Source organism: Lepidochelys kempii, chromosome 7 (assembly GCF_965140285.1).
Source record: "Lepidochelys kempii isolate rLepKem1 chromosome 7, rLepKem1.hap1, whole genome shotgun sequence".
Classification (NCBI taxonomy): domain Eukaryota; kingdom Metazoa; phylum Chordata; order Testudines; family Cheloniidae; genus Lepidochelys; species Lepidochelys kempii.
In genome coordinates, this window is record NC_136386.1 from 92743763 (window position 1) to 92766907 (window position 23145).

Here is a 23145-nt window from a genome sequence, read left to right on the forward strand (position 1 = left end):
ACAACTGCTCAAGCAAAAAAAAAAAAAAAAAAAAAAAAAAAAGGGGGGGGGGGGACGGACACCCTGGAAATTGTGTCACCTCAAGCATGTGCTTGCTTTGCTGGTGTCTACAGTCAGTCCTGACTACTCTGGGGAGCCCTGCTACTACCATCCCAACAGAGGACTCTGTCACAGGAGAAGGGCACAGAAGGGTTGGCCTACCCTTACAGGCAAAACCACCTCAGATTCTGGAGTAAGAATTGCAGGTCACCCCCACTGCTTCAGTGGCTTCCTCCCCTTAGCAGCTGTTCCTAGGAGAGGAAGAAAGGGATCCAGTACTACTGCTGCTGTTCCTGAGGCATGCTGGGTATTCTGCCACGTCTGGCAGTGGTGAGGAAAAAGCATGGGGGCACAGATATTTGGGGGGAGGACTCATGTTGTAGAATCTCAGAGGCCTCAATTTGTCTTAATCTGGCTCTCTCCAGGGAGGGCTGGATACATGTTCCACTGGCTCTGCTTGAGCCTAGGGGGAAGTACCTAGCAAAGAATGGTTCCCCTCTTTTCCCTACCCCCCCCATCAACCTGATCAGCCCAGGAAGGGGGTGGGGAAAAGATAAGGTGAGAACCAACAATCAGTTATACCTACCTAATTCTCTGTGGGATATGGCAGCCCGAGGGCTGTTCTAACTTGCATTCATTGTCTGTGGTCCCCAAGGGACCAGAAAGCATTGGGGAACAGTAGCACTGCACTGTGTGGTGACTGTTCAGAGAGGGGGCATAGGAGTCGGCTATGCTGATGCTGAAGCCCATTGATGTCTCTCCCCACATTAGGGAATCCTCAGCATGGGATTTACTATGGTTTCTGCTCCCTCTGTGCCATCCATATGGTGCAAAAGGAGAAGAACCTTCCCCCAAATATTGTCGTCTCTTCCCCTCTTTGCAATAAAGGGGCTGAAAAGGTTGGATACCATTGGTTTAGAAGGAGTCAAAAAGAGGTTGTCATATCTAATGTGGTTGCTGCCTGGGAACCAAGATTAGGCTCCTGAGCTGTGTGTGTTTTAAATGGAATTTCTGAGCTTATTGCACCACTTCACAAGTATGAAGCTGCCCCAGAGCCTGTCTTGTGCAGGAGGTAATGTTATCGTTCGCTTTAACTGAGCAAGCCTGAGTCCTAGGCTGCACTAGATATTAACGACACCATACCCCCTTCTCGCCAGCTTCTACTTGTCCACCTTTCTACTTATATAGTATGAAATGAAGGGCCATCAGCATATTGGCACTAAATGGTTCAGTCCGACACCAGTGAAGTCTGTAGGCTAGATCATGCCTTTGGGTGATGCTGCTGTTACCCATTAGTAATTACACCTGTGGCTACTGGGGTCTGATTTTTAGAGGAGGTGGTTTCAGATGGAATACAGTAACTGGGTGTGGCTAGGTTTTGATGGAATTTCGTCACAGAAACAGTTTTCTCATGTGAATGAGGGAGTGTTAGATAGAATACGGTAAGGGGACCTGAGCGTAAGGAGGTCTTATATGGCGTATGGTAAAGGAAATCCGAGATTTCCCCTCCTATGAGGAGGATCCTATCTAGGTGGCATCTCTATGGTACCGGATATTCCAGGGCTAACCAGGTAGGTCTACCCTGCTTCTCTATGGTGGAAGCGCCTTTGCCTGGGGGCTGCGGCGGTTGTGCGCTTGCGTGAGCCGGGCTGCCCCAGGCCGCCGTCCGATGCGGTGAGCGGAGCCAGCGGTAGCTGCGGCTCCCGGTGTGAAGAGCAGCGCGCGCCCGCCCGCCCCCCTCGGTCCGCTGCGCCGGGGGGGCTCGTGCGCCCCCGTCACCCACAGCTGCGCCACTGGCATCCCGGGGGCTGCGGGGCGGCAAATGGTTGGGCCGGACGATGCCGGAGCTCAGGGCAGCGCAGCCTTGTTTCCCGCGGGCCGGCAGGATGAGGCGACGGAGGAGGAGGAGGCGGCGGCGGAGGAGGAGGACGGGGAGCGGGATGGGAGCCGGAGCCGGAGCCTGAGCGGCGGCTCGGGGCAGGAGCTGCTGCTGCAGCGGTACCTGGCCGGGAAGGTCGGCCCCACGGCGCCTGCGGGGCTGGGCTGCAAGTGCTGCCCGGAGAGACCCCCCAACGGGGCCGCCTGTGTCCTGGGCCCCCACGGGAGAATGACCAACGGGGACGCCGGCTTTCTGCTGCAGCCGGAGGAGCCGCCCGCTTGGGCCTTGCGGACCGAGCCGGGGCCCGAGGAGGAGGAAGCAGCGAGACTGCCCAATGGGGGTTTTCCTCATTTCCCCCCGGCTCCGGCTGGGGATCGGGGAGGCGGCGCGGGCCGGGCGAGCCTGCCGGCGGGGGCCGCCCTCGAAGAGCCTCTGAGGAGTTGCTGCTTGGGGCCCGATCCGGAGGGTGGCGCGGCAGTCGGTAGCCCCCCGCCGCTGGCCCTCAGCGGAGCTGGGACCAGAAGCCCGACAGAAGCCGCCGCCGGCGTTCGGACTCCCCGGGACTGTAGCGACGGGGCTGTTGCGGCGGGAGGTCTGTTCCCGGCGCCTGTGGGCTTCATAGACGTTAACTTGAATTCCCGCAACACCTACGAAGTGAGCCGGCGCCGAAGCGCCCCGGAGCACCAGGCGCACGGGGGGACGCCGGCCACCTCCCCGGCCCCTCCCCAGGAGCCGACGGACAAAACCAAGAGAATCGCCATCCCTGGCAGCAGCAGCGGCATCGCCGACTTCATTACAAGGTGAGATTCCCCCTCCCCCGGAGCCCTATGTTACTGGGGCGGGAGCAATACTGACCCTCCTGGCTGGGGAAGGGGAAGGAAAGGACACTGCCCTGGTGCCTGGGAGAGCAGGAACAGCAGTGAGCTGATGGTGGGTGGAATAAACTTCAAAAATAGCGTTAGTCTGTGCAGAAGTCTTCCCAAGGTGACCCGATGCTCTGCTGTCCTACCTGTTTAACTAAGGCTCCCCGAAACTAGCTCTGGGAACTGTGATCTGGTCTCTCCTCCCTCCCCCCTCCAAAAACAAAAAAACAACCCTACCTCACTCATCTTTTAAGCATAAAGACCAATGGTCAACAGTAATTTTCAGTAACACTGATCATGTTAGGTTTCAGAGTAGTAGCCATGTTAGTCTGTATCCACAAAAAGAAAAGGAGGACTTGTGGTACCTTAAAGACTAACAAATTTATTTGAGCATAAGCTTTTGTGAGCTACAGCTCACTTCATCGGACGCAACATGTTAGTATTAACTTCCAGCAATGGTAGGATTGTGTGCAGAACTTAAGTATCTCCTATCCCTGCCAGTAGGGTGACCAGATGTCCTGTTTTTGTAGGGACAGTCACAATATTGGGGTGGGGTGGGGGAGCTTTTTCTTACATAGGTGCCTATTACCCCACATAGGTGCCTATTAACCTCTCCTGATTTTTTTCACCCTTGCTATCTGGTCACCCTACCTGCCAGCCAGAGGGAGGCTGTGCACTTGGGAGGGAATTTAAGAAGACTGAGCCCTCCTCTTAACTGACATATGTTTGTAGTGTAAAGTACCTTGCTGGGGGATGTGGAAAATCCAGACCCCTGGGCAACATAGTTACACTGACCTGGTGGACAAAGCTACCCCCTCCGGGAGAGGTGGAGTACCTGCACTGGTGGGAGAAAGCTCTCTCATTAACATAGGTAATGTTTTCACTAAGTGTTACAGTAGCTGATGCAATGCTGTAAGTATAGACAAGCTCTTTAAGACAGTTTTAGAACTCCAGTCCGTGAGTTTGTTGACTTCAAAGCTGAAGACTGCATCACATGTGAAGGTAGTTACAGCAGCAGCATGATACATGTTAACCTAATAGCCACAGGTCTCTGGAGAATATTTGGTATTAAAATAAACTTTTCTGGGTTGGAGAATTACTGTCAAAATATATGACTGTTATAGTTTTCTGCTCCTCAGTAACTTTCAATCAAAGCGCTATGAGACTTAATTGATAATATGATAAAGAAACAGCGGTTTTTCATCCATAAGCAGAGCTTGGAAAATTGTACAAGCCACCAACTAGCTTGAATGCTAAGCTTGTTTGGAGTAAATTTGAAGGAAAGATCTTTGAAAGGCAGAGCTGTGTAATTCTGGGGTCTCTCCTGTATAATGTGGGGTTAATGTGCCTCAATGGACACAGCATATCCTGTGATAGATCATGATTGTTTACCTACACACTCTCTCTCTTCTCTATGTTGTTCTTTCCCTATATTGTCTTCGTTCTCTTCTTCCCTCTCCCTGCCTCCTTTGTATATACTTATACCTGAGACTTATTTTGGAGAAAAGATAAATATAATCTCTCACATCCAGTTAACTAATACAATCTTCTCACGCACAAGGTTTGGAAATCTTACAAGAAATCAGATAGAGTAAACCCACTAGCCGAAGACTGATACGAAAGATGAGTTTCACTCTGCAGAGACAATGCCCAAGTGAGAAGCACTTTCCCTTGCTGCAGCTGCTGGGAAAGGGGAAGGTGCTTGGATTCCTACTGGATGCTATCACTGGATTCTGCTTTGGAGTTATCTTCAAGCTAGTAACTGTCTGATAAATTTGGAGTTTGTCATCCTTTCTAAAGAGCCTCCTGACTGCTTTGAGGATGGATTGAGGGAGGCGTCTACCAGTCTCTTGTCTACTGCAATGGGAGTGTGTGGTGTTTCTGCTCTGTCCCTTCTTTGCTTTTGTCATTTTTTGTCTCCAGTACTCTATGCTCCCCTGCCTCATTTTTTGAGTACTCCAGATTAATAACTCCAGTTCTTGCTGTTTGTTGCTTTCCAGAGTAGTAGCCAAGTAACACTGAGTAGTCTTCTGGGAAACCATGAAGACTGACCAGGCTAAATCCAGGTCTGTGCTACAAACTTCCGTCAGTATACTGATGTCAGGTGTGGGGAAGATGACTTTTATTCCTCCCAGTACTACTTTTCTGGGAAACCATCCTGATATAGATGCAGTTATATACTGGCATAAGTTTTTTTTTTTGCCATTACAGCTTATTTTACTCGGGGAACCTGTACTAAGCTATACTGGCAAAAACATTATTTTCCTGATACGAGCTGCATCTACTCTACGAGAGTTTGCTGGTATAGCTATACTGGCAAACCTTTTCTAGTGTAGACCTAAGTTTCCATTTTGCTGCAGTTTGGAGAAGCACTACTAAAGGCATTGGAGTGGTTTGCCTACAGACTTTCTGAGAGGACAACACAACAATAATTTTAGAACTTGCCCACATGAAGCAGCAATTTGCACTGTGGGGGTGTGATTTCTAAAGTGTACTAACTGGTCTGGGCAGACCCTGATGCTGTGTGGTAAAAGTTTCCTAGTGTGCTTTTAATGTAGTGCTCAAACACCACTATGTTAGAGTACATTAGGGAACTTTTAGCTTGTACCAGGAGGGTCTGCGCAGACCAGTTAATGTGCTTTAGAAATCAGACCCCTTGCTGCTCTGTGTAAGACAAGCCCGTATGCTCCTTTTGCGTGTTGTAGGTTATCTTTGCAACTTTAAGGGCTAGAAGTCCCTCCCCCCACACCCCCGCTTTTTTTATAAAGCATTTAAATGTTGCAGAAGTTGATAATTTTTGTTTTAAGAGGCGCAGGTCTGGAACTGTTAAAGTTGCCTTATGCGTGAATCCTCAATAGTGACAATGGGGTCTCTTGTGACTCTTGTGAATAGATCATTGTATTACCATGAACACAAAGTCATAATGATGCTGGTACCAAACCTTTAAGTTGCTGTACGTGGAAACAATCCCAATTATGCATGCCTTGATTTCCCACTGAAGGTGCTTTTTATAGAAGGGAAAATCACTTCTCTGTTCTGTTCTTCCTCTGTAGTTTTGTGTTAAAACTCTGATTCTTTCATTTTCTTTCTTTACCCTGATTATGCCATCTTCTGTTATATTTAAAATTAGTTTTAAAACATAGCTGCTTTTTTTGTTTTTTTGGTAGAAGGCATTTAAATGCAAAAGAGGCAGCTGACCATACTAATAGGCCAGAAATAAGTGTTTCCTCCAGGCTTTTTGGTAAACATTCAATAAAGAAGGCATGCTAGAACTGAAACTGCCTTGTAAGTGTGACTACTTTTCTGTTTGTTACAGCTGAACACAACTCTGTGCTTAATCACAGAATCACTTCCTTACTTTCAATAGTCAGAACCTAGACTGTCACAAATTGACTTAAACCGAACCCTTAAATATCAAACCTAATGCCCATATGAGGGAGAAATTTAATCTGATGATTGTTAGGCTTGAAACCAGAGTCCCAACCTGTTCCAAGTACTGTCAAATCTATTTGATATAGTGCTAAATTTTGTCTTGAAAATAAGTTTTCACCATCTTTCTTGTTCTATATTTCCATTTTTTCCACAGCATGCGGTGTGGGCCTCCTGTAGGACAGCCATAGTAATTGTGGGGTTTGTTAGGGCTGATGATCAGTGGGGCAGGGAAAATTGCATGTCCCCAGATCCACCTGCCTCCACCTTGAAAGTGTGTGTCTGATGCTATGGCCAAAGCTTCTTGAAAGCTACCTGCCTTCTCTTAGACCTTGTCTACTCAACAGGCACTGTACTGCTATATAGTTACGTCTGTATAATCCTGTAGTGTAGATGCAGTGTACAGTGACAAAAGGGCTGTTTCCATTGCTGTAGGAACACCTCCTCCCCAAGCAATGGTAGTTAGGTTGATGGAAACACTCTTATGTTGACCTAGTTGCCTCTGCACTGGCAGTTGAGTTGGCATAACTGCAGTGCTTGGTGTGGATTTTTCCTACCCCTTGGTGACACAGTTATATTGACTTAAATTTAAGTGTAGACTGAGCCTTAATGTACCTAGATCTGGCAGTAGCTCTTGTGGTACATAATTATAATCTGAGGCCTGATCTATGCTTTAAATTTAGGTTGATATAGCTGTGTTGCTCAGGGGTGTGAAGAATCTGCACCACTGAGAGACTACAGTTTTCTGACCCTCACTGTAGACCCCAAGTTGTAGCTAGGTTGCTAGAAGAATGTTTCTGTCAACCTAGCTACCATTGCTGGGAGAAGTGGTGTTTGTATGGCAACAGAAAAACCCCTTCCATTAGTGTAGGCTGTGTCTACGCTGTTGGGTTATGCCAGCATAGGTATGGCACTGTAGCTATGCTGGTAGAGTTCCCATAGTGCAGATATGGCCTGAGACAGGAGCCTACTAGCCCAAGTGTGTGTCTTGTCTCATTGTTCAGATCATTTTTGAGCTAGAGCAGGGGTTCCGCTAGCATTGCAGCATGAAGCCTCCCAGTGAGTAGGGAAAACTGAAGGGGAATGAAAACAAGCAGTGCTTCTGTTTCCCCCCCCCTCCGCCCCTCCCCCCCCCAAAAAAGGCAAAGAATGAACTGTAAAAGGGCAAGAGAAGGAAACTGTTGGAGATCAGGCAGCAGTAACTGTACCAGGGCTCCAGCAAGAAGGTTGGGAACCAATGTTTTGTGATGGCTTTTCTAGGATATATAGTTGCAAAACTTTTTAAAAAGTTCTATAATGCAAGAACATGCATCTGTTGTGCACATGGCTATTATTCCTTTCCCAAGAACAATATTATAGCCACCTGACAATTGTTGGTAAGATACTTGATTGCCATTTTATTCTCAAGTTTACAGCTTAACAACTGTGAAATGTTTTTTGTCCTGCGTCTTTTCATTTTTTTCCTCAATCTTTACATTGCTGCTCTTTTGAATAGCATGTTTAATGTTAATTTTGCAGAAGTAAAATAAATCTAATGGAACGTGGTTCAGTTTCTTGTTCCCAAAATTCACCTTCATGAAGAGTTGTCCTTGCTGGTGTAAACTGAATGGTTTGGTTTTTAATAAACAGTTACTATGGCAGTTACATAAAAATAGAACAAGACACACTGTAAGTATTTTTTGTGACTGGTTCATAAGCAGTCTTGTGAACTTCATCTGCCAACTACTGGTGGGTCACCAGAGGTAGTGGCAATTTCCTCTTCTTCCTCCCCCCCCAACTCCCTCAAACCAAAGAATAACACTTCCCCACTTCCATTTCCCCACAGCCCCCTCCCCCCAAACCTTCTGCAGTTATTACTGGAATAAAACAGTGCTGGGGAGTCATTGTTGTACCTGCAAAGAAAAAACTTTAAAGTAGTGTTTTCTTGAGTGGGGTATCAGATGGTGCCAGGCTAGTTTGGGTGGGGACACAGGGCAGAGACGGGGATCACTAGTGGAAAAGTCACCTGAGCCCACATGTCCTTTACTCTGTTGTAAACGTGTTCCTCTGGCTCAAGCAGCAGGCTGTACCTCAAAAGCTGATTATCTTCCCATCTTGCTCCTACTGTTGATCTTAATAAGCAGGTGGGGAACTACAAAGAGGTCAGTTGTCAGAAAAATAATATGTAGGTGATCTAAACACTACTGCTAGTTTTTTTAATTATGCTTCATTTTTAGCTTCTGCTCATTCTAGTTCCTTTGCAGCTTCAGCTGTCTGTTTAGAAATTTTTAATGTAACAGTTGCGCTTACATTTGTCTGCATCTCAAATATTGATTTATGAACAACAAAGCCATTCTCATACCTACCTGTCCACTTAAATTACAAATATTTGACCTGAATTCCAATTGTCTGGAGAATCAAGGTAAAAAGCTGCTGGACGCAAATTTTGTTGCAGTGATCATTGTAGTTAACTTCAAATAACATTTCACCCCTGGAGTATAGCTGGGCTAAAACTGTGCAAACAAGACAAAAAAGCATGCTTATTTTAAAGTTGCAATCAAAAATAATGTGAAGGCTTTTTTGGCATACGTAATGTACAGTATAAGCAGAACATCAACTTATTCTGCCATTATTTCTTGGCCCTTCTGTCTAGTTCTAACAGACTTATGTGAACAAGTTACTAGAATTGCATTAATACACTTACTCCAGCCACTTTGTAGCTCAAAGAAGAAAAACTGTAAAAAATCGAAAAACTACTTTTAAAAGTCTGTTACTTTATTTTTATTTTTTTAGGCGTTTTTTGCCTTTACTTTTGGTGACGTGTTCTGTCAGTATTTTGAGTTTTTTAATAGTGCCTTTTTCATCTGTTTTCTTCCCATCTGATCACCATGTGTTTCTGTCAAATCATTAAACATTAACGTAGTTATGCAGTTGCTGTATAGTATCTCCATATTTAAGTCTGCAGCCAGAACTGTGTTGTACACATGTGTGAATGATGAGGATATTTGATTTATCTTCCTTCCCTTTATTTTTCTTTTCTGTCCTTATTAAATTCTTAGCATTTTTAACCCTACTGTTTTTTGTTATACATGATTGAGTTTAAGGTTACAACATATTCCAATACTCTATCAACAAACTAGTATTTGTAGGGCTGGTCTGTACTAGGCATACTTGTCATTAAGAGCTTGGTTCAAACTGATAAAACACTATCTACCCCAGGGATCTCAAAGTCTAATCACCACAAGGGCCACATGAGGACTAGTACATTGACCTGAGGGCTGCATCACTGACACCCCCCCCCCGACCCCACCTCCACTCCGCTCCTGCCCCCTCCCTCCTGGAAAGTGCTAAGTGCCACTAAACAGCTGTTTGGCGGTGGGAAGCGCCTGGAGGTAGGCAGAGGAGCAGGGACATGGCAACCTGGGGGGAGGGGGGGCGGGGATGGGAACTTGGCGGCCTGCAGGAAATAACCCCACAGGCCACATGCAGGCTGCGTGTTTGAGACCTCTGATCTACCCATAGGTGCTTATAACACTTTTCATTAGTTCTAAGTGTTACAACTGTAGTAACTTTGAGGGGCTTATCTACACAATGTTACTGTGCATTAGCTATGGTATAAATTCCAGTGTGCTCTACATGTGTTGCTCGCTAACTGCCCATGTGGCCCCTGTTAGCATGCACTAAAAATTCCATAGAAGCACAGAAAAGAACTGTTAGTGCATGCCAGCAGAGCCCATATGGGCAGTTGAAGTGCGACATGCTGGTATGCACTAGAAATTACACTCCAGCTGGTGTACTCTAATGCACTGTGTTGACAAACCCTGAGCAGGTTATAGCTGGTTCAGTTTTCATGACTTCAGTACTGATGTAGACTAGCAACTTGAGTGCTACAGCCATTTTGGTTCAGTTATTCATCCTAGTGTAATATCACAATCCTTCTGTCTGTGAGGCAAACCTGCAGCCAAACCAGGGCTGCTCTCTCAGCCACCCCACCAACAGGGGCTGTTATGTGCAGAAACTCAATAGGTGCCCCTCCAACAGAGCTGTCATGAGTCACCGCTCAGGCATTGTGCAACAACCCAGCTACACTAACTTACCATTCACAAAGAGCCTGCAGGGTCTCAGCCTTTAGGCATGTGACAGCAGCCTATCTCTCAGTAGAGCCTGGGTCAGATGACCCCCCAGGCTCAGGTATTTCCCCAACACAACAGCACTACTGGCCAGGAACCCTCACACTGCAGTGCAGCAGATCAGACTCTACTCCCAGCCTGCTTCTGCTCCTCTTCCTGCCTCAGCCTTGCCTGAGCCCTGTTCCAGTCTTGTCCTTGCCTTACTCTGACCTTGCTCCAGCCTTGCCTCCACTTCCTGACCTCCTTGGACTCTAACCACCTGGCTTTGACCTCTGGCCTGCACTTGGACTCCAGCTACAGTACTATTCTGGCTTGTCTGTAGACTCTGATTTTGGTTCTGATCCCTGGCCTGTCCCCAGATCTACGTTCCAGTGCTGTCCTCTGTTCAGTCCCGACCCTACGTCAGGCTTTGCCCTCCACTCTGACTACTAGGCCTGACGACCAGGAGGCAGGGCCTGACACTGCATCCTTCAGTGACTTCTGAGACTCATTCTACCACCAGGCAACTCTTCCCCTACCAGTTCATCTAGGTTCGAGGCAAGTCTGACAGCACTGAATCTTTGCTTAACTGGATGTCTAACTAAAAATTGCTTCGTTCAGTAAGATCCAAGAATTAAGTGTGCACCATATGCAAGACATGCTGTTCTGTTGATGGAATTTTTGTTGATTTCTTGGAGGGGAGGGGAGGACAACAAAACACACCAACCAACTTAAGGAATTTTATACAAAATCTTCTGTAACTTACACTTGACCTGCAAAGGGAGGGGAAAAATTGTTTGGCTTCATGTTATTTCGTGATGTATAAAGAAGACTTCAGTATTTAAGAATGTTGCCGTTTCTGTTTAACATTAGAAATACAGGTCTCTTACATCCTAAAAGACCGTGGATAAGCAAGAGAACTAGTGAAACTGGTGGCTCAAGAAATGACAGCTGACCAGTTGAAAGGGAAAATTAAATTTTAGTTTTTGGTATACATAACATCTGTTTCTAATGATGATGTTCAATGAGAATTTTCCAAAGAGGAGGACTTGAGCTGGAGATTCATCAGTCAACGTCTGTTAATTAAGGAGTGGATTCATAATAAAAATCGGAGATGCTCTCCCCCTCCTTCCCAGTTTTGCTGGATAACTTTATGGGAAGACCAGACATGATGTTCCTAATATTTCTCAGGTCAGAAATATGTAAGAAAAATTGTGGAGAGGAAGAGAAGAGAGGCAGTATAGTCAGGTCATCTTTATGTATCATAAAGAAGAAGAGGGCACAAACTCCCTTTAAAATACTTTTTGCAGTCTGTCTTTAAGGCAGCAAAGTGGAACACTTCAGATGTGGGGAAAGCTAAGATTGTTTTCACATACACCTTGTAAATCTTCTTGGCTGTATACATTATTATAATTATTAATAGCTACTTGCATAGCTAGCTGCACTGGTTGAATGTAGTACAGCAAACGAACCAAAGGCTTGTAATGAAATGTAGTAAATTTACTGTGATAGTTTAAAAAATCCCAAGCAAACCCAAAATCTACTGTTATCCAGAATGAGGACCACAGATGTAAGATAGGTCTCTTTTGTACCCTTTCTTAATTCACTGCACACCATTCCATATGTGTACTTAATTATGGAGGGCGTTGTATGTAAATAATGTGATTACGTAGTTAGATTAGTGTAAGGAAGATAGTGGATTTACTCAAAATTGCCAAAGAGCAAATTTAGGCCTTCCGTGTACAGGTTTAACAATGTGTAATGGATAAGGCACAGGTCCATTCATTGTATATTGACAATAAAAAATAAATTGTGGCTGCCTCATTGACTGCACCAGCCTGTTGATTGACCGAGGCAGGGATTCTCCAGAAATATATGATTAAACCTTACCTTTCCTTTCCTGACTCCTGCATCTGTAATGTAAATTTAGCTATCTATATGGAATGTATCTTGTTATAGCTTTCTCTTCTGATTATCCTTAATCTCTGAAACTGTAAGGTTTGACAGCTTTTCAAGAAACAACTGGAAAGATAACCATTCCCAGTTTTCTTTCTATATGCCTATTTCAATTAGTACCTCCTTTTCTAAGCAATTTTATAGTACACTGGATTCCTTTGATGAAGAACGTGGTGGTTTGGGAAATAACTGTTGAATTGTATTAATGTGGGCAAGGCTGGAATAGTTTTATTCTGATTGGTCTAAATTTAAAATCTTGTTTCTGTATAGTGATGGGAAATCTGTGTACTCAGACATGAAGTCTCACTTTGCAAACTGAGTAGCAAAAAATATTTGAAAATATGCTGTATACATCTAGATTAGTCATTCTTCCAGTTTGCTGGGACGTATATCTTAACTTTTCTACTTAAAATATGTTAATGGCAATCATTATTGTGCTTAGCTTTTTTTTTTCATCCCTTTTGTGTCAAACATCTCGTTATGAACCACAGCTCCACTAGTTTGGTAACACAGAGAAAAATAATTTCCTTATTCTGTTTTCTCCGTTTTTAAAATTAAAGATAGTAACTAAATCATGAACCGGAAACTTACCTTTTGTGAAGTTTTTGGATTTATTATTTTCACTGGACTCAACGTAAACATGGATTGGACATCTTGTTCTGAGTTGGTCTTAAAGTGCACTGATTTTTCAAATGTCTTATCTGAGTATGTTACACAGAGGTCAGTTTTGACTGTATATCTTTTAAAATAGCTATTATAAAGATTGAAGTCAGTTACTTATTCCTAGATTTAAAGTATATTTAGGCTATTAAAGTATGCAATTACTGTATGTAATTCCTAATGCTTCTCTCTTTGTGTATGAGACTTGAGTGTACTGTTAGAGTTACAGAATGCTAGAAAAGTAGGGCTGGAAGGAACCTCGAAGTCTTCTAGTCCATCCCCCTGTTCTGAGGCAGGACCAAGTAAACCTAGATCATACCTGACAGGTGTATCTTCAGGCTGTTCTGAAAAACCTGCAATGATGGGGATGCCACAGCCTGTTTTGGAAGCCTATTCCAGAGCTTAGCTACCTGTATAATTAGAAACCTTTCCCTAACATCTAAAAGAAATATCCCTTGCTGCAGACTAAGCCCAGTATTTTGTGTCCTACCCTCAATGGACATGAAGAACGTGCCCCCCCCCACCCCCCCTTACTCATCTTTTCTCGGACTAAACATGCACAGTTTTTTAACCAGTCCTCATAGGTCAGGTTTTCTAAATCTTTTAGAAATCATTTTTGTTGCTCTTCTCTGGACTCCCTCCAATTTAGCTAGATCTTTCCTAAGGTATGGTGCCCAGAACTGGATATATTAATATATCCCATCATGCACTCTCTCCAATCCTTCATATGATTAGTAATTTGAGGAAGTATATGGGGTTGAACATGTATAAGCAACAAAATAACTCTTGGATTACGGCACATAATACAGATCTGCAATACTTGACAGGCAATGATATTCCGATCCCTGATCCAAAGCTTGATTTCTGCACAAAATACAATCCAAGGACACACCCTCTGCCCCGTGCAAATTGATTAATAACTTTAATTTTTTTTGTTTTTGTTTTAAGACCTTGAAACCTTTCTGTTAACCTGGAAGGCTAGTAGATGGTTATCTGGAAGATCTTATTTCTTTTTAGTGATTCATTATTTATAGATTATGTTGAGTTACATTTGGTATGCTTAATAAATTGTTTTAACAGTGAGACTCCCCTCTTAAAAATATGTTGTTAACTTCGGCCACATTCAAATATTGTGTTACTTTTACTTTACTATTTTTTCCTATAACCCATTATCATAATTCCTTGTGTGAGACAACAAGGATGTAATAGAATTTTTTCTCAACATGCTGTATTTTTTAATTTTTATTTCATTTTAAGCTGTTGTGTTGCTCCGAATAATAACTTTGTACTGGGCTCTTAAAAAACTGCAAACTCTTGTGAGGCTGTGAAGGAAAATGAGAGAGAAATTGCAGGCCTGCATGACCTGAAGTTGTCTTATTGGATGTGTGGGGTTGGAAGGGAGGGTGTGTGTGTGCGTGTGCGCGCACTTACATGGAAGGCACAGTTGAAGTGTACTCTACTACACTTTCAAAATGAAGTAGAATTTAAGGAACCAGATGATTCAAAACTTGGAGCTTACTTTGTCTGGAAGTAGTATAACATTAGGGGAAACTCCTATCCCCTAATAAGCCACAGTCTGACTCTGCATATCCTGGAAATATTAGCAACTGTGTAAATGACTGAGTACTGCAAGCTAGGCAAAAACAAATCTGCATAAAATAGGGCATGCTTTAGTCTTGATAAATGGATCCTTATCTGACTCAAGTTGTATTTTTATCTTGTATATTTTGAAACAGTTTTTGGGAGTAAAAGTATACAGTTCATGCATTTTGACATCTGGTGTTACAAAATATACAAACACAAAATAAAATGGATATAAAGATACAAAATGGTATAATTAGATCGTATCCTCATCTGTTTGAGTTATGGTACTTACTAGATGAGGATTTCTCAAATCTTAACCGCAGTTGAATTTCTGCCACATATAATGTATTAACTTTTTGTGTGTAAACATACAAAATTAGTTGTCCATAGTTGTTCAGACAAGGAAAATTGACTGCTCTTTTAGTAATTCTTGTTTTCAACACGTAGATGTATTAGAAATAAGTATACTTAAACTAGCACTGCAAAGCAGTGATCCATTTCAAAATTTTATCTTAATTTTAAAATGCTCTGAACATTGCTCAGTCAGCTAGAAACTTTACAAGCTTATTTTGAAATCAACCATGAGAACTTCCTCATTTAAGATCCAAGGTACATGCTTCAGAATTTAGCAGAGTGGAGCAACCTAAATGATCGTGATTCAGATCACTTTCTTTAAATCGTTGATGTACATCAAGTTGAAGCCTTCTAAAACTAGTTTCAAAACTTGATGCTTTAGATTAAAATTAGGCCTGTCGATTAATCTCAGTTAACTCACACGATTAACTCAAAAATAACTGTGATTTAAAAAAATTAATCGCACTGTTAAACAATAGAATACCAATTGAAATGTATTAAATATTTGTGGATGTTTTCTCCATTTTCAACTATATTGATTTCAGTTACAACGCAATACAAAGTGTACAGTGCTTACTTTATATTTTTGATTACAAATATTTGCATTGTAAAAATGATAAAAGAAATAGTATTTTTCAATTCACCTCATACAAGTACTGTAGTGAAATCTTTATCATGAAAGTGCAACTTACAAAAAATTCTACATGTGTACGTTACAGAACTGCACTCAAAAACAAAACCAGTGCAAAACTTTAGAGCCTACAAATCCACTCAGTCCTACTTCTCGGTCAGCCAATTGCTAAGACAAACAAGTTTGTTTACATTTATGGGAAATATTGCTGCCCACTTCTTATTTACGTCACCAGAAAGTGAGAACAGTTGTTTGCATGGGACTTTTGTAGCCGGCATTGCAAGGTATTTACGTGCCAGTTATGCTAAACATTCATATGCCCCTTCGTTCTTTGGCCACCATTCCAGACGACATGCTTCCATGCTGATGATGCTTATTAAAAAAAAAATGCGTTAATTAAATTTGTGACTGAACTCATTGTGGGGAGAATTGTATGTCTCCAGCTCTATTTTACCCACATTTTGCCATATATTTCATGTTATAGTAGTCTCGGATGATGACTCAGCACATGTTCATTTCAAGAACACTTTCCTTGCAGATTTGACAAAACACAAAGAAGCTACCAGTGTGAGATTTCTAAAGATAACTACAGCACTCAACCCCAAGTTTAAGAATCTGAAGTGCCTTCCAAAATCTGATTGGGACGAGGTGTGGAGCATGCTTTCAAAAGTCTGAGAAGAGCAACACTCTGTTGCGGAAACCTCAGAACCCAAACCACCAAAAAAGAAAATCCAGCATCTGACTCAGCATCCAACTGGTGGCATCTGACTCAGATGATGAAAATAAACATGCGTCTGTCTGCTGTGCTTTGGATTGTTATTGAGCAGAGCCCGTTACCAGTATGGACGCATGCCCTCTGGAATGGTGGTTGAAGCATGAAGGGACATATGACGCTCTAGCGCATCTGACATGTAAATACCTTGTGATGTTGGTTACAACAGTGCCATGAGAACACCTGTTCTCACTTTCAGGTGACATAGTGAACAAGAAGTGGGCAGCATTATCTCCTGCAAATGTAAACAAACTTCTTTGTCTGAGTGATTGGCTGAACAAGAAATAGGACTGAGTGGACTTGTAGGCTTTAAAGTTTTGCATTGTTTTGTTTTTTGAATGTAGTGTTTTTTGTACATAATTCTATATTTGTAAGTTCAACTTTCATGATAAAGAGATTGCGCTACAGTACTTGTTAGATGAATTGAAAAATACAATTGTTTTTTACAGTGCAAATATTTGTAATAAATATAAAGTTAGCATTGTACACTTTGTATTCTGGGTTGTAATTTAAATCAGTATATTTGAAAATGTAGAAAACATCCAAAAATACTTAAATGGTATTCTATTATTAACAGTGCAAATAATCACGATTAATTTTTTTAATCTCTTGGCAGCCCTAATTAAAATATATAATGAACTAAATTATAATTGCCTTTTAAAATGCTACTACTAATAGGGTATCTTATTGGAACTTACGAAGCTGCTCTAAGCAAAAACAATATATTTGAAAATTAAGGTCCTGTTCCTGCATACACATATGCAGGTACGTAATTATGAATGAGAGTCAATAGGACCATTCATCTGAGTAAAGTTACTCATGCACAAAGTGTTAGGAGCATGAATGGCTAAAATTGTATTTTTTATAAACTTTTCTGACACATTTTTGTTCAAAACAAAATTGCTTCATTGTTAATAGCAAAGTTTTTAGATTTTTAAATATGCTAGAAGTTGTGAATTTCTTCTTTGACTATTTTGCTCCCAAGTGATGTAGGAATATAGGTGCCATTGATCTCCAGTCGCAGACCCTAATGGATTATAGCTCCAATCAAAGCAATTCTGCTTTTGTGACTTGTGGAACTTCAACATACTGGAAATTGGTGTGGGTTGCAAATATAGGTTATATACTTTCCAGTTTTATGTTTGAATTTTGTGGTGGTCCCATAGAAATGATGTTAACGAAGGTCTGTACAACTGTTTCAGCAGATGAGCATTTTAAGTATGAAGTCTCTTAGAAAAGTCTCTCCTAATAATTAGAATTTCAAATTTTACGAAGTATTTAAAGAAGCCACTACAAAATGTCCACTTTCCCAATTTAAGATTATAAAATGTGAAGAAAGCAAACAACTAATATGTAAATCTGACTTAATTTAAATCATGATGTGAAAATTTAAAATCCCGTTCGAAAAGAGAGATTTTATCCACCTTGGAACTTAATGGATTCTGCAGGTCAGCAGAGTGTTCACCTGTGGAGTTGCACAGGGCTCTGTTTTCTTAGCATGTTCATGAAGCTGGGAAGGGTGTATGTGCGGTAATCAGTCTCAGCTATCAGTAACATATAGATGAAACTTAGCTCTATATATTCTTTACCTTTTTGTTTTACATCCAGCCCAGAGCTCATGAAGGCATGGATCACAATGGCCAAAACCTCTGACAGGATGGAGTTCAGTCTCCTAACCTTTCTCTGGTGTAAGAAGTCTGCCACTGACTTGATCTGTGGACACATTCACTTAGTAGAGGATGCTGTGATGATGATACAAGCATTTCACTCTTTTTAATTGCATCGTCTCTAGCCTGTATAGGTTAAGCTTCAGCTAGCTGTCCCTTTCATCTGTCAGATGTTGGGATGGTTAATTTAAAGAAAATGACTAAGAAGTGATTTGTTACTATACCTGCCTTTTGCTACCCCTAGCCAATTCTAGTAGCTTCAAAATCACATTTTTCTTGCCAGTTTCCTTTGTTTAAGTTTGGAAGACTGACTCAAACAGGAGAAACTGACTAAGATGCTATCCTGTGCAAAAAGTAAAACTGAAAACTTCCTTGGAGGTACTTTTTAACAATAGTATGTAAACTGTTTCCATACAGAAATTTAAGTTGACTGTATTGTTTTAATATATTTATTCTGGAAAAAGGGGATGAAAAATGAGGTGGCAAAATCTGAAGATGACTTAATTTTAGATTAGTGAGGGCTAAATAGGATTTTGAGGAACTTCACAAGGATCTAGCAAAGCTAGGTGATAGGGCAACAGTGGCAGATGAAATTCAGTGTAGGCAAATGCAAGGTAATTTACGGTGGAAGGAATGGATAAAACTACTTGCGCATTACTGGGAACAATGTTCTGTTCAACCTGCTAACACATGTGAAAACTATATAAACTGTCTTGTCTTCGCTAAGAGTTTACCTCCGTTAGTTACACATGCTAGCTAACATGAGGTAAGAGCACATATTTTATCTTAATATGGATGTATTCTAAGAGAATCTAAGTTGGAACAGAACTGAACCTATAAAGTGTGTGTGTAAAAAGCCTATCTAACTTAGCTTGTGATGAAGTATAAGGTAGAGACTAAATGTGTGTAGACAGTTAGTTGTTTTATAATCCTATAATCGCTGAAATTTTGTTCCAACTACTAAATAAAAATACTTTGGTTTAAGAAGATTGTTGGTCAGTATTGCTGTTCATAAGTTCCTAAAGAGAACATCAAACCGGTACCCAAATAGAGATGGGCCTGCACTGGAATAAGCAATTACAAATCTACACCTACATCTCAGGCTGAACAGAAATTGCATCTGGAGATAGACGATGGCAAGAGGCTTAATATCTGAGAAGGGAGCACTCTGAGGTGTAGTTAGCCCCATAACATCGCTATAGATATAGCAGTAGAAGTGGCGTGTGAGAAGGGATTTGAAAAAGCAGAAGTTAGTAGATGCATGGAGTAATTTAAGGAGGCTATTCATTACATAAATGTTTCCATGCCACCTTTTTTATGGGAGAAGTAGGAAAAGAGGGTAGTCAAGACTGGTGTCATTGCAGAGTGTGAGGAGGGTGTGATGCACTGAATTGAGTTTTCTCCCTTGGGGCGTTCAGGTAGGGTGACCAGATGTCCCGATTTTTATAGGGACAGTCCTGATTTTTGGGTCTTTCTCACATAGGCACCTATTACCCCCACCCCACCTCCTGTCCCAATTTTTGACACTTGCTATATGGTCAGCCTAAGTTCAGGGGAGGAGGACATCTAGGGTAATCAATATACCCTGAGTCAGAGTGGACTGATTTTAAATCTGTGATTTTTAAGTCACCAATTTTAATCATGGTTTAAATGAGCACATCAGAACAGAAAATATTATATTGGCTTCCAAAAATAGTGAATCTTACTTATACTTCAAGCTGGTTCATAATAGATGAAACAGTTAAATTAACTGCTACTCAGTACTGACAGATTAAAAAATTCTAGCGTTGAATCTACCCTGGTGATTTGAAATTTGAGTATTTACTGACCAGATATATTTCTAAGGAAAAACTGAAATACACTAAACATGTACAATTTACTTTGATGTTGTATAGTCTAACTTCAATGCTGCATTTGAAATTGGTATTCAAAAGGCAAACAGAGGCTATTGCATGAGTTAAATACCTCAAAGTTATGAACACCTCAGGAGTGGAGATGGTTTGCAACTCTGAAATGTTCATAACTTTTGAACAAAATGTTATGGTTCTTTTAAAAATTTACAACTGAACATTGACTCAGTACAGCTTTGAAACTTTACTATGCAGAAGGAAAATGCTGCTTTCCCTATATATTTTAGCAGTTTAGGTTTAACACAGTACTAAACTGTGTTGTGTTTTGTTTTTTAAATCTCTGCTACTGCCTGATTGCATACTTCCGGTTCCAAATGAGATGTGTTGTTGGCTGATCAGTTCATAACTCTGGTGTTTGTAACTCTGAGGTTCTACTATATGGCTTTCTTGTTAACACACTATAACTTCATTGTAGTAAAGAATATCTAAAGCAAGGTAGACTTGTGTCATACGGGGAAGTGGGGATGTTTGTAGACCATGGGGGATTCAATTTTGAAATACCTGTCTATAGAAATGAAATATTGGGGAAAATCTTTGATCGCAAAGGGCTGTTCACACCTATTGTATAAATAACGCTGCTGTTTGACTTTCTTCTTAAAATTCGAAGGTTTTTAGGGACCCATAAAAGGAATTTTATTTGACTTGGTGGTAAAATATTAACAGTTGTTGGAGTCTTGTCTGTATTACAGCTTCTGCTGGTGCTAACAGTGATGCAGCTGAGCTGGTGGGTAGCGTCAGTGGTATTCCCTAGCATACATGAGGGCCAAGTGATTCCCAGCAACCAGCAAAGTCCCTGACCTAAAATCTGTTTCTCTATTTCCCAAACCATCCACAAAGCTGTATGTTCTTGCATACCTACTTCTGGAAAATCTGGCTCACCATTGTGCTCAATTTCAGCTACTACTATATAGCTAAGGGACAGCACTGTAATAGTGATACTTACTATATTTTTTTTGACAGTTCAGTCAGTTACGGGAAATGAACAAAACTGGTCAATGTCAATATAGGAGATCTGTATGTCCGATTTCTAGTCTCTCGAAGGTATCCACAGTACATGGAAGAGTTTCGGAAGTCCTTTGGGAGATGTCTTTCTTGTCTCCAACAGATTGGATACAACTTCATGTGAAGATCCTGCACTGGAAGGATTTTTTTTTTTAAGTAGACATTTTTGGCTGTGATTCTCTTAAATTACAAGTGAGATGATCGCTGCTTTGAGACACTTCCAACTGAATGTAAACTGCAATACAAATCAGGCATGAGGGCGGGAACAACTATGAGAATAAATGAAAAATACTTTAGGAGATATTTGAAAGAGATGCTGTTGCCTACAAAGAGAGAATGTTGGAGACCATGTGAAAAAGGTATGAAGTAATGAGCAGCAGGAGGAAATAAGGTCACACAAAGGAGAGAGAATTAAGTAGAGAATAAATCATTAGAAAATCTTGAGTGTGGGGAATAAAAACTAACCTGTAAAATAAGTGGAGCAATGCAGAACTTTGAGGATGTGGCCAAAGAGCTGGAACTCGATGTGAAAAGAGAAGAGATTGTAGTGAGATGTCATCTTGTACTCCTGCAAGTTTCATAACCTGGTGCTACTGTTACATTTTCCAACACCTACATCAGGGCAGGCTATGTAAAATGGTAATCTGTGGAACTAGTGTGTATATATATTCAGGAGGAAATGTTTTAATACACTTATCTCCGCCTTGTAAACAATCCAGAGCACTGTGGAAGGTACCTCATTCTTGTAATTAATTCACAGCACTGAGCAGAATGTCAAAACTTTTGCTACTACATCACAAACAAGCAGAATTTCTAATCTTCCTCTCAGGGTGGACATATTCATTGATTAATAATATCACTCACATGATTCTCAACTGTTCAAAGAAAAGGGAGAAACTAGATCCTTCTGCAGGAACACCTTTTCTAAGCTCAGCAAAAGGGTCAGTTGAACAGTGTAGGTTTTTCCCCTTCTGTGTCTGGTGCAAGTTTTCTGTTTCTGGTTTGTCTTTCAGGCTTACTTACCATGCATATTTTGGTTTTGTTAAAACTTCATCTGCCACTAACTTTGTAATTTAGTTACTAACATGGCCAGCTCTAAACATAGTTAAAACTCTGGGAGCAGTGCCTGGCTAAATGTTTCTCTCTTACCAGAACCCTATGCTGGCACGTAGCTGTCCTCTTGTCAGTGGTTCACCACACTTGTTTTTGGCATTTAACCAAGACATCCTGTGACCAGTTTGGCTTGTCCATCTTTCTTTTAATGTTTGTGATGCCCCACATGCTGCTCTGTATGATGACCTCCAGATGATATGTCCCCTGCTGGAGAACGCTGGAGTAGCTTCTGCTGATTTTTCAGAGTGCACCGTGATACAAACAAGGTTAGATAGTGTGGGTACAGGTGCACAAACATGGTTGTGATACAGAAAAGATGCTGTTTGGACACGCACTATACAGGGTTTCTTGTTAATGATTAATGCAATAGTTTAAAATGCAATTTTATAACAGATTAGAAAGTTAATAGGTGGAGCGTCTTAAGTAGAAGACAGACGTGGTTGTAGTTTTTCACAAGTAGAATGCAGATACTTGTATTTCTATCAGGGCAAATTGTAAAGGATATTTTCAGGACACTAATATAAATTCAGTCAAGCTGGTAAGGAAATGTATCCAACTAAAAATAAGCAAAACCCATGGATAAAACTAAACAAAATTCTTATTCAAAGGTACACACGTTATGAAAGTCCCACTCGTACTGTTAAATTTGGCAAGTTTCAGTTAAAGGTTTTCTAGCTAGCTGTACACTCCAAAAAAAGTGTCTTCTAAAGAGCCAGTCAGAAATCATTGCACAAAGTAACCATATAAAGTCAATAAGCTGTTAAAAATGCTAGTATTTTATACAGAGAACTAGTGTTGTGCTGTACATTTGGAGGCCAGCACATAAGTGGCTTGAGAAACTGAACCAAGGAACTGGGAAAGCTGGTTTACTTTCCACCCTGAAACAGGTTAGGTGAACACTGATTTGAAAAAAATCTAAATGTTGGGAGTTATACAATGTAAATCTATGAAAATTTGTGCAGAGCGCCTACATGCCACTGGCCCTGTAATCATTCTAAACAGCAACTGATCTGAGGCTAGAAATGGTTGCAGGCATACCTCTGATCAAATGTGCCCTAAGATGACCTTGTTAGTTACTCCTTAGAAGGCTTAGAACTTCCATTCAGACACATCTGTCCATTTAGACTTAATTGTTTTATACACTGGCTGATGAAGGAAACCTTATTTAAAGCCACACACGCATTCCTAGGTTTTCTAA

General features: G+C 41.4%; 1 protein-coding gene across 4 annotated transcripts in view; it reads left to right on the top strand.

Annotated features, from left to right (window-relative positions):
• Nucleotides 1–1664: 1664 nt before the first annotated feature.
• Nucleotides 1665–23145, top strand: part of TBC1D12 (TBC1 domain family member 12) — a 93215-nt gene continuing 71734 nt past the window's right edge. For 3 of the 4 annotated variants that reach the window (XM_073353843.2, XM_073353844.2, XM_078853833.1), the window contains exon 1: nucleotides 1665–2718. In XM_073353843.2, the coding sequence (XP_073209944.2) occupies nucleotides 1862–2718 (857 nt within the window). In that variant the 5' untranslated portion in view covers nucleotides 1665–1861. The remainder of the gene's footprint in view (nucleotides 2719–23145) is intronic. The other variant, XM_073353845.2, reaches the window with a different exon arrangement.